This window comes from Sebastes fasciatus, chromosome 6 (assembly GCF_043250625.1).
Source record: "Sebastes fasciatus isolate fSebFas1 chromosome 6, fSebFas1.pri, whole genome shotgun sequence".
Lineage (NCBI taxonomy): Eukaryota > Metazoa > Chordata > Actinopteri > Perciformes > Sebastidae > Sebastes > Sebastes fasciatus.
This window is the reverse complement of record NC_133800.1, coordinates 34597135-34609147: the sequence shown is the minus strand read 5'-3', so window position 1 is coordinate 34609147 and position 12013 is coordinate 34597135. Positions and strand designations below refer to the sequence as shown.

Here is a 12013-nt window from a genome sequence, read left to right as displayed (position 1 = left end):
CAGAAATAACTGCTGCAGCTCCTTCAGACCAACAGAGGTTTCCCGTGTCTTGTGAAGTGACGGGGCTCCGCAGAGAGAAACGTTATCATCTCGTTACCGACCGGGTGCCGGTGTCTCCCTGTTCACACCGGCTGCGGGCGGAGGGAGACGAGTTTCTCGCTGCAGAGCCCCGCTGCCTGAGCCTGCGCTGAGGCAGGAGAAGCAAACACAGTATCAGCATTGATTCATGGAGAGACCTCCGTCTGGTCAGCTAACATTACTGCCAAGCAGCTGAAATATAGAGTGATATTGTGCTTTTAGCTGACGTGTGTCGCCTCACTATTTTGAACGATGCTTGTTCATGTCCATTTAGAGCGAGCACAAGCACGAGCCCGACGCTGACTTTCGTTGATTTCATGGCCACAGGTGTTGCTGTTAAGAAGCATTTCTGAAAGTTACAAATAGTCCCTTTAACAGACATTTATTTAAATGAAAATCTTTGAGATTATTACTTTAAACATTATGACAGACTTGGATATCAACAGGTTTTTTATATGTGAATGAAATTAAATTAATTTCTACTTTTCTTGCCATAGTTGTAACACACGCCATGTCTCTTTTAATATATAACAATTTTTTTTAAAGTCAACATTAATCACCTCGTCTCCGTCCTCTCCATCCATGAGCATCCTGACATTTCATCTTCTTCTGCTGCTCTTGTTATTGGCCCAGCTGCCTGCCGTCGGTGTGATTTATGCAGCGTCCTGGTTGGAAAGTTCATCTCTATTAACCTACACACGGACTGGAGATGCATTACATTTATACTTCTTCGTTAATGTGGCCACATTTGCATTTGTTCTGCATTTTTTGTTGCGGTATCTGACAGTGTGATTAGCCGGTGTGAATCTCCGTGCCAGAGATCAAAGAGGCTGCTAATATGTAGAGAGGGAATTCATGCCGCCTCTTTAGAGCTCAGCCTGGAGCCAGTTTCCCTCTCTGCAGCTGTTCTGCTGTGGCCTTTTCCTGCAACAAGTCTGTGGCATTTTCAGTTCGGTCCCAATGTCCGTTCGGCCAATCGGAGTCGACATGTTCAACACATAATTCAATCCTGACTCAGCTGGTCTGGCCTGAGATGGAGGCATGCCAGTGAATTAGCAAAATATGGTCCACTACCCAGTTTTGAGCCATTAGATTAATGGAGACAATAAAACGCAAAGCCCCAAATAGGATTTAATCTGCATATTATAGCCATATTTGTCAAATTATGTGGAGTGGGGGATAATGGCTTCAGACACAGAGCTACAAACAAATGCTCTCAGGTTTGATTCCCTTAATAGTCCAACAGAGAGAAACATGTTGTGTCCAAATGTAGTATGAGTATTAGGGCGAGGCAGAAGAAAAATATGAGAAGAGGAAGGTTTTCTTATTGTGCATTTTGAGAATGAAGTCAAAATGTCTAGATTAAAGTGGAAATGTAGAGAATAAAGTCAAACTTTCAGTATTAGTGCCAGTCATAAGAAAAAATAAATCAAAGAATAAAGTCCAAATCTTGAGAATAAAGTCAAGATTCAAGATTCAAGATGTTTATTGTCACGCCGGTTATACAAGTACAATCGTGTGAAATACTTTTTGCTGGGAAGCTCCATTAAAAATAATAAGTTATATTACAATAATAAAAGGAAACACTTTGTACAAGGGCATATTAAGAACTTATATATACAGTATAAGAGGCAGTGAGATAAATATAGAAGCAGAGTTGGGTACTATAAAAATATCGCATAGGCATTTATTTTTTATATTGCACATATTGTATTGATTGAAGTGTTGCATGTTTATTGCACTTTTTGTGAGAGAGTGTCGTATGAATTATCTATTCAAGAGTCTGATGGCCTGGGGGGAAAAAACTGTTCTTCAGTCTGCTGGTGTGAGTCCTCCTGGGGCTCCTGTATCTTCTAGCAGAGGGCAGGAGGGAGAACAGGCTGTTGTTGGGGTGTGTGTTGTCCTTAATGACCTTCAGGGACTTCCTGAGGCACCGCTGGGCACTCCAGCCCTCCCAGCGCCTTACGGTCCACGTTGGTGCAGTTGCCATACCCGGTGGTGAAGCAGCCTGTCAGGAAGCTCTCTATGGTGCCTCGGTAGAAGTCCCTGAGGATTTGTGGTTTAAGTCCAAAAGTCTTTAGGCGCCTCAGAGCGTACAGTCTCTGTTGGGTCTTCCTGACTACAGCGGTGTTGTGGGTGGCCCATGTCATGTGCTTATGGATGTTGACACCCAGGTATTTAAAGGTGAAATCAAAATACAAAGTCAAAATACCATTTCAAGGATAAAGTCGAATTATTGAGAATAAAGTTGAAATACCATTTTGTGAATGAAGTCTAAATGTTGAAAACAAAGTATAAATGTTGAAAAAGTCGAAATGTTGAGAATAAACATCAAACGTTTGTGTTGACTTTATTCCCAACATGTTGACTTTATTCTGTCTAATGCCTGGCAGTAATACTGAAAGTTATTTAGTACTTACCTAGAACTTATTCTTGACATTTTGACTTTACTCTTGAAATGCAAAAATAAGAAAAACCTTCCTCTCATTTTCCCCTAACGTCTGGCCCTGATCCTCCTCCGTCACTGAAGATAAAAGAGAGTAAAACATATAACGGTGAGATGTGTTGGGCTGTTGAAGATGAGCTAAATTCATTTCCCTTTTCAAAACAAGGTACTTTCATTCATTACTGCGTCAGCAGAACATGTCAAGTGTAGAGACACAGACAGAAGCTGAGTCACATTACTCAAGTGGCATACTTCAACTGATGTATTTATACACATATACAAGAGCACGCATCAAAAGCTGCTCCAGTTTGGTCTCATGGCTGCATTAAAAAACAAATCCATCTTTCATGTATAATGAATCCAACAAATACACCAGTCACATTTATAACCTGCCCATAAAACAAGATTTAGAGGTGCTATGTCAGAAATATATTCCTTATGTTACTTTAATAAGCTGTCCAATGCTTCTTTAATGGGCCTCTATTATTCTAACCAGAACAAATGATGGAAAGCTGTGACCAATCTCACTTCTGTTGCCAGACATTATAATTCAAAAGGAGTTTTATCATTGTTGAGAGGCGCTGTGAGAATGTGTTATATGAAGGGTGAATTTTAAAGAGGAGCAGAGAGACGCTGCCTTGCTCAAGTGTTGTGTCGATGGTAAATATAAAGATGGGTGACAAAGGAAAAGAAATAGTGACATAAAGTGTCTCAGAAAGGTCGGGGCACTACGAGTCTCCAGAGCAGCTTCAGTGCTCCTTGTCGTACAAGTCGAGGAAATATATGACCTCAAAACTATCCAGTAAGCCCTCAGCCGGGCCCTCGGCCGGGCCCTCAGCCGGGCCCTCGGTGGAAGCATCAGCATTTATTATGGCTTTATCTGTAACAGTGTGCATACTAATTCAACATGCCTTCTTCCATTAAATATGCAACAAGAAACATTTTAACATTCGGTTTTGACTTTCTAAACTTTGCATTATAAGTGAACAAACTGAAAATACTGGACTCTTTATTATAAATTTTTTGACAATAGTAGTGGAATATAACGAAGTACATTTACTCAAGTACAGTACTTAAGTACAATTTTGCGCTACTTTTTATAAAACACATTATGTGCCTCAGCTTGTAGCCGTAATTCCCTCTCAGTCGTCACTAAACCAACAACCTGCTCTGTCATTTGGTGTTCAGCCGCAGTTGGCCGGCGCCCAGCCCTCAGCCCCGGGGACTTGTGGGTAATAAGCCTTGTCTGTTGATGATGCTGAGGCGGCGCGGTGAGAGGAGACATTGTGTTGATGACAAGTGTGTGTGAGTGAGCAGGTGGGCTGGTGTGTGTGACGTCACCGTCCTCCACACACCGGTGATTAGGTCTAATGACTACACACTAGAGGAGTCTCACTGGACTCATTTTCTCAGAATCCTCCAGGGCTAACTAAAAGCTATTTGTAGGTCACATTCATTCAAAGTGAGTCAAGGAAAGAGAGACTGAAATGACCTGGACTGACCTCTGTACTTCAAAGATGTTTATCTGCTTTCAAGTGATTTAACAATGTCCTCTCTCCTTTTCTTTCTTTCTTTCTTTCTTTCTTTCTTTCTTTCTTTCTTTCTTTCTCTCTTTCTGTAGGACTGGAGAGTTCACCTTGCGTGTCGCTGACCCCCAGCTGTTTTCTCAACCAGAAACAATTCAAGTTCAAGCCGTGTCCATGCAGGTAGACACCGTCTAATAACACTCTCCTTTACTTCATCTGGTCCTGTCATTGATTTACCTTTTTCAACAAATACTCGAGAGAAATAAACCGCCTTAAAATTGCACCCATAGACTATACGTCGTAATGTAAATCAATCATTATATCATAGCTGTATTCTCCTAGCAGAAAATTGTCTACAAATAAAGACGACGTGTCCGCTGTGCAGGTCAATTCAGTAACATTACAGATAATAGAGAGGAATAGTCTGCCAAGGCACATTTGTTTCCAGATTTAGTTTACTGTGAAACAATAGACGATCTTATTGTGTGCTCCGAGGTTAAAATGGCACGTCGATACTCGTGTCCTCGCTGAGGAAGATTGTCTCAGAGAGAAAAAACGTATAAAAAGCAGCTTTCCTCCAGTTTGAGGTGCTGAACACATAAACGGTTAAAACAGGTACGGTTTAATTTTTTTGTTTCTAACAACCTCATACTGTATAATGTTGGGCTTTAAGTTCTTGATCTGATGTTCTTGCATCAATTCTTGAAGTTTCTTCCCTTTTGTCAAGTCAGTATCTGATGGATAAATATTACACAGCCAGAGGAAGAGTAATGGATGTTAATTTAAATTATTTTACCAGTAAATGATGATTAATATTTGCCCTGTCAAACAAGCATCTTCTTAAGTCTTGTTATCATATTTTGACTTCTGCCAAATTCATTTTTAATCATCATGGAGTTTTTGACAGCTGTAATAAGTGAATAGAGCACAACTACTTTAGTTTACAACTAGATAACATATTTAGCTGGCTAGATACATGATTAGCTCGCCACCATGATTGCATAAATAATCAGTTCCCTTTAATCCAGGATAACAAAATATCCAATTTTTTTTTTTACAACAACATAAAAACACAGTCATCTGAGAACGTCCTATTAACCGCCATGTTACCCGATATTCATACGGTATATTAGGTTGACCAGACGTCCTGGAAAATTGGGGACAGTCCCCTGAGTTTTGATGAGTTATAGCCTCTCAATGTATCATTGATATTGAGCCTTGCCCCCCTTTTATAAACTCTAGGGGGCGCACCCCTAGTTTGGGAACCACTGGCCTAATAAAACATTAAACACAGATCGTTGTAAAACATTATTTTGCCTCCAGACGGACACCGTTATGTCCGAAGTCTACATGAATTATGGCTGTCGTAGTTTCTTTTAGCCGTGTACAGTAGTGCTGTGCATTGATAAACAACTACGCATAGCAGCGACACATAGTTATGACGTTGTTGGATTAAAACATTTATGGAGGGAAATTAAACCATCTATCGCCGACATGGAGTCTGGTTTCCCGGCACCTGGTGAACATCCAGCCAAAAAGCAAAAACGTTACCGCAGGTAGCGGGAGGACATGGGAGGGAAATACCCATAGATCATTGCTGCCTTAGGAGATCCAAAAAATAGCATTTTGCAAAGTCTGCAGGAAAGAATTACTATTATTATTATTACTACTGTTCATTGACACTGAATGAACTGGAGGCCAAGTTCACCCCCAACTCCCCTGTCCCTGTCCTTATTCTCATCTGGTCACCCTAGTGTATATACAGTATATACAGTATATATAGTATATATATATATAATTTAGCCAGCCAACAACATAAAGTACAGAGACATGTTTATAAAAAGCTATAGTATCTTTACCATCACTGTGGATGACAGGCGGCAAACAGCCAACAGTTAATCTGGTAAATCTGACGGCTCATTTTTTGAGAGTGTAGCCGTCTCTCATTTTGCTGCATCATCCCAGCTGATCTGCATTCCTCACTGTCATTTGGCTCTGTGTCCACGGGCTGAAGCCAGGGCTCTGATTGGCCGACGTCAGCCCGCCGGCGGGCCGTGATTGGTTGACGAGCTGACCTCTGATTTTGGCCCAAATATGGAAAACAATGAGGAACAAGGAATTAAAGGCTCTCTCTGAGATTTGTTGATGGGTAACCGTGACAACTGCGTAAAAACTCCAATAAACACATAAATGAAACGTTTCTTGACTCTGAGGGGGCTCCTAAATCCTTGTCAGTGTTTAGCCAACATTGCAAACAGTTACATTTTCAAGGTCTCTGTACTGACAAACAGCCTCTTTATTGGCAGACGTGACTGCTTTCTTAAATTTGAAAGAGCTCAGAGTAAATTAGTGTTGCAGGCGCGGCGCTCGGAGTGCTGCTTGCAGATGGTGATTGAGTGGAGCTTCAGCGTTCGGCTGTGTTTGGGGGGAACTGCTCAATTACACCATCACTTGATTAGCTTCAACTTTCTGCTGATAAGAAAGAGCAGTCATTGTAGCTCATAACTCAACGTCGGTGACTGTGTTTAAAGTGACAGTTGGTCGGTCATTTTTGTATTATGTGTTTGCATTTATTACGGTACGACTAATATTATTATTTTCTTAAATATCCCCTCCTCTCTTCCCCCACCACATGGGTAATTTAAAGACATTTCTGACAACAAACATTAACCGTCTCTCAATGCTGTTTTCTCTCAATCCTTGAACTTCTTCACTCTGAGAAGATGAAGCCACGAACATGTCACAAAGAGAAATACGCAGCCACGCTGTCTCATGTGATTGCTCCTTTCACTCCACATCAAAGAGCATCAACAAACACTGATGTGACTTTCACGCTTGTTTTTGTCTTTGAAAATAAAGATCTTTCCGGTGTTTGTACATTTGCCTCAGAGAACATGTCAAGATTTGTCGGGTATGTCTAAAGCTGTGTTCCCACTGCATGGTACGGCTCATTTTTGGTACCAGATCCTTTTCTCTATGCCGTGTTTCCACTGCGAATAGTACCCCGTCAGTGTAGTCGTGATTCTCAGCTGATCACCGTAGCGATGGCACGTGAAACTGCCATGACATCTTCTTCAGCGGGACACTCGCTGAATCATTTCAACAGCATCTGTGTACGTCCGGCGTAGCGCACGGTGTAGCTTTACGAGCTGCCATTTTATAAACTCTGGGGTCGAGTTTTGACGGTAGCTTAAATGGCCGGTTTGTGCAGGATGTCCCGTGTCGTATCAGTCAATCAGTCAGTCAATCAGTGGTCTGCAGCGTTTTAACTTCACCTTCTGGTATCGGCTCTGCTCGCTTGAAACCTTGACCGAGGTGGTACCAGGAATGGAGCGGTTCTATTTGTACCATCCATAATGGTACGTGTCCACCAGGGCATTTTTTATCACAAGGGCACGCGCCGCTTCCCGGCATTGGACGCTTAATGGGCTGCCACAAGACACAACACACTCGGCACCTGATTGGACGAACAGTGGGCTGCTATGACAAAAATAGTTCACTGAAATGTGTTTCTGAAAACATTTTATGCGAGAAATAAGCCATGCTGTTGCTGAATCTGTCTTATATTTTGGATCGACAACGGTTATTTTAAAAGATTCTCGGGAGTTTCGAGAGGCGGCGAGTCGCGTCGGACGCCCGTGATTTGCATAAAGTAGACTAGACCTCAACTTTATGCAAATGAGGAACAACCATCTCTCGAAACGCGCCGCCACGCTACCACAATGCGTTGCATGACTGTTGACATAGACAATGAATGGGAAGCGTGGAAAGGACGGATCCTGTGGACACGTACCATAACTTTTGCTTAAATAACATTTTAATGTGTAACAAACTGAACTGGATTGCTTGGTGGAAACGTGCCATATGTTATGATCTGAATGCACACATACGTATAGTACAGTTTGTACCAACCAGAGCTGACACAAACAAACTACATTGTAAATTTTTCCTAAATGCAAAAATACATTGTTGAACCGGTTGACTGTAGAGCTGAATGGCATGGTGAAAAAGACCATTTGTGCTTAAGCAGCCCTCCACGTATAAATAAGGTTGAAAAGAAGCAGAAATAGTTGATTGAAATCCCCATCAGATCCGCGGCCAGCGGGCACCTCAGGAATGAGAGATCTGAGCTGCAGATAGCCTTTCCCCCTTCTGACAGGAGTGGCTGCTGCTTTTGAAAAAAAGTTTCTCAGAGTCCGGTATCTGCTAATGGTATTTCCAAAGAGGTGGTCTCTCACAGACACATAAAGCACTCAGCTCTTTTTGTGTTCATTTTCATCTTAAGACGGCAGCCTTTAAGTGTCTGAGACTTGCTCTGGTGATGTCTTTGCTCTCTTTGCTGTGGACTTTCTGCTCTCAGCTGTCAATCAATACACCTTCTACCTTGGATTGTTTTGTTGATTGAGTTCAGAATGGTGTCTAGAAGCAGTGCTCAAAGTGCGCCGTACTCACCAGTATGCAATAAAGGCACTTCTTCATTTTACTCCGTGGCGTACCTCGACTTTTTCTTACTACTCACAAGCTGCCAGCGTATTTGTGCCGCGCCTCATAAGCTATATGAACATAAAAACTATGTGGGCAGCATCTGGACGAGCCAACACACAGCACGGGGATTTATCAATACAGTGTGCACGTCTTTATGTGAAATAATTAGTGAACCTCGTCATAACTTAAATGAATGAAATATTATTTAAAAGTTTTCTTAATCTGCTCTTTTAGGGCAAACATTTCCAGAAGATTAAATGTTCAGACAAAGGCTGTGATAACGCGGCTGCTTTTTTTTCCACTTCAAGCACTGTCTAGAAGTAAAAACAGGTGTAAAGTCCAGAATAAAATGTCAATGTGCTCTGTTGGGACTGCGTGATGCAAAAACTTGAGAGGAGAGCTGCAGATAAAAGGCATTGTTACATGGCGAGAGGCTAACAGGCAGACAGGTGGACAGGTGGACAGAGTCGACCCGGGAAACACTTCCACTCGGCCCGTCGTGTCTCTGAATACCATCCAGCACGATCACAGCAGGAAAAACAAAACAAAAGAAGAACAGGAAGCAGCACAAAACAGCTTTTATCCATCTTCTTGAAGTCCCAGAGCCCCGTAGGGTGACGACAGCTCTCTCCCAAACATGAACCTCACCTCTCCCTCACCTGTGAGGTGATGATAAAAGGTTACCCCTCCTACCTGAGAGTGCCTTTGTTTTCGTCTGCCTCGGGGGAGACATTTCGCTGGTCGGCTTTAGAGAGCAGGCATGTCTTAGCACGATTTAACTGCAGCACACACGCCCACTTTCAGTCCCCGCCAACACTTCCAAAACCTTTTGTTTTCCTCCTACGAATTGCAGAAGTGACGACACAGGATTTAGTCGGGCGCCCGAGGGCCCAGTCGTCTGTCTTTTGGAGATAAATCCTCTGACGTCTAAAAAATGTGTCACCAAAACAGCCCCGACACACAGGGCAAGGGGCTGTGGATGACAACATGCTCCCCTTGTGTTTGTGGCTGTGTTTCAGCTCTGTTTCTTACAGTTTCAGCCAGAGGTCACTTTGGTTCGAAGACACACAGAGGGAGTGTGTGTGTGTGACTTCCCACAAGTCATTTTTTCTCTCCGGCGCCAGCTTGTTTCATGCGTCCCCCTTTGCTTAAGCTGCTGCTGTAATGGCAACGAGCTGGAGCTCAGCCAGCAGCTGTCGAGGGCAGCGAGTTGGACCCGAGCCCTGTTGAGCGGCTCAGAGCTCCCTGCCTGACAACTGGTTTGATTTAGGACCACGGCAGAGTGGCGTCTGCGCAGCCGATGTCTCTCTACCTGCACCTCCATCGCTGCCAAGCTGCCCTGATAACACCTTCTGGCAGAGAGTCATATTGATATGAACTACATCAATGTGGTTGTTTTTGGCCTCTGGCCTTTAAATTTTGTCTTTCTTTGTTGTTTTCTGTGTCACATATTCAAACACAGAAGATGCAAATGCACCTCCATCCTCATCAGAAGCTTTCATCAACTAATATTAACGCTAAACTGAAAAGATCATGTGCGCATAATTACCTCCACCGAGGCTGAAGGCCTAGGAAGGAGGTTGTGTTTTCTCCGGTTTGTTGGTTTGTTGGTTTGTCCGTTTGGAGGATTACTCCAAAAGTCCATGATGGATTTGAATGAAATTTTGGAGGGGTGGGGTGTGGCACAATAAAGAATACATTAGATTTTGGTGGCTTTTTTTCTGGAGACGGCTGACTACAGTTTAAATTGGGGGTTAATGAGAGCCTGAGTGAGTCAACTGTAGAACAAAAGCAATGAGCTAAATGAGGCTAAAAGCTACACAGAGTTGCAGAGTTGGTGTTGATTCTCAGTGGGTTTGTCATGACAAGGGACACTTTCACATGTCAAGAGTCATTACTTTCAATTATACTAATAACTTAATGGAGCTTAATCTCTTTTTCAAATTAAGTCTGTCTTTTTAAAGAAGGGAGGGCCGGACAAATTGACTTTACTTCATAGAAGTAGCCACACTCGGGCACCTCTAATCCACAAACATAGAGGTCGAAACACAGACCGAGGCAGTGAGCTCTGGATGAGGTCATACTTTGGGTCACAATAGGAGGCCCCTCGCTCTCACCGGTACTCTTGAACTTACTTTGTTAGCGAGATAAAAACGTTCCTCCTGCCGCGGTGAGGCTTCAGGTGGAGTGCAGCTTAATGAGGCTGACCTGCTTAACCTCGCCTTCATCTTCGTCATGTCCCTCAGCGGCAGGACACCATGCACGGACCCCCACGCCCTGACCCTCTGGGAGAAAATTCATCACCTGACAATATGGGAGAAATTGCCGTGTCCTCTTGCTCAGCCAGCCTTCAAAAGTTTCACACTGAAACTTTGCTTTTTACCGTGTCTGTCTGAATCCAATCTATCTTTGTCATATCTGTCTAATTATAATAAAACCATGTTCTTACTCCCAACCTCTCTCCTTTTAATAATTTTTAGCCTCCGAGGGTCGTGACTCTCGCTCCTTTACCCGTGGAGGGCCGCGGCGCCCTGACAACCATCACCAAGTCGGTTCTGCAGGTCGACGACCCCGACAACCCAGCTGATGTCCTGGTCATGGTCCTTGAACCGCCTCGCCACGGCCGGCTAACCCGTCTCCACGGCGACCGGGCTCTCGGCCGGTTCAAGCTGGAGGAGCTGTCACGGGAACAGATCCAGTACATCCACGACGGCTCGGAGGGGACGGAGGACGGGACGGTGCTGCAGGTCAACGACGGACACAGCTACAGGAATATTCTCCTCCATGTCCACATCAATCAGAAGGTAGGAAGCACAGAGGGGGAGGGTGGGAGATTAATGGCTGCAGGGCTGATGTTTGATATTTATATCACAGCTTCATGCTTCAAATATTCCAACATTAGCAGCTGTAGAAGTCCATGAATTCATCCACCAATAGGGCATCTATCCTGCATAAATACTGACTGGATTCTATAAGTTTATGTAACACAAGTTTAGAGTCTGTTAAAGGTGCTAAATACGATATTCAGAGCATTAATATAGCAGCTAACAATTATTGTATGTATGTAAACATATAGAGGAGTAATGTCTACCTGAGCAGAGAATGAAGTCTTTCTCCCTCTGTGTTTGTTGTAATCAGAGCTTCTCTGTGCTATGTTTACGTAGCGGGGCTGGCCGCGGGTGCCCTTTATTGCATGTTCGTGCATGTGAGCGTGCCTCACTGGCTAGCTCAGCTGATAACGCCATCCCAACCAGCGGCGCAGTTGTGTAAGTGTAGCACCCACCCTCCGGTTCCCCCACAGGTTAACACCGTTAGCTTTGTCAGCATTGTTCACTTTTTGCAGGCGCTCAACTGTTGCCATGTTGAGAGTCGTGCAGAGGCAATAGAAATGCTCCCACTCTCACATTTAGCACCTTTAGCTAACTCATTTATCTTCTTAAGATAGCCCCCCCCACACACACACACACACACACACACA

At 43.6% G+C, this 12013-nt stretch overlaps 1 protein-coding gene and 1 long non-coding RNA gene across 4 annotated transcripts in view; one reads left to right on the top strand and one right to left on the bottom strand.

Moving 5' to 3' along the window:
• Positions 1–12013, bottom strand: part of LOC141769934 (uncharacterized) — a 368813-nt gene that overhangs the window by 151802 nt on the left and 204998 nt on the right. The gene's annotated exons all lie outside the window — the stretch shown is intronic.
• fras1 (Fraser extracellular matrix complex subunit 1) overlaps positions 1–12013 on the top strand; it is a 310338-nt gene that overhangs the window by 211028 nt on the left and 87297 nt on the right. For all 3 annotated transcript variants that reach the window (XM_074639460.1, XM_074639459.1, XM_074639458.1), the window contains exons 27-28: positions 4146–4230; positions 11016–11339. In XM_074639460.1, coding sequence (XP_074495561.1) covers positions 4146–4230; positions 11016–11339 — 409 coding nt within the window. The remainder of the gene's footprint in view (positions 1–4145; positions 4231–11015; positions 11340–12013) is intronic.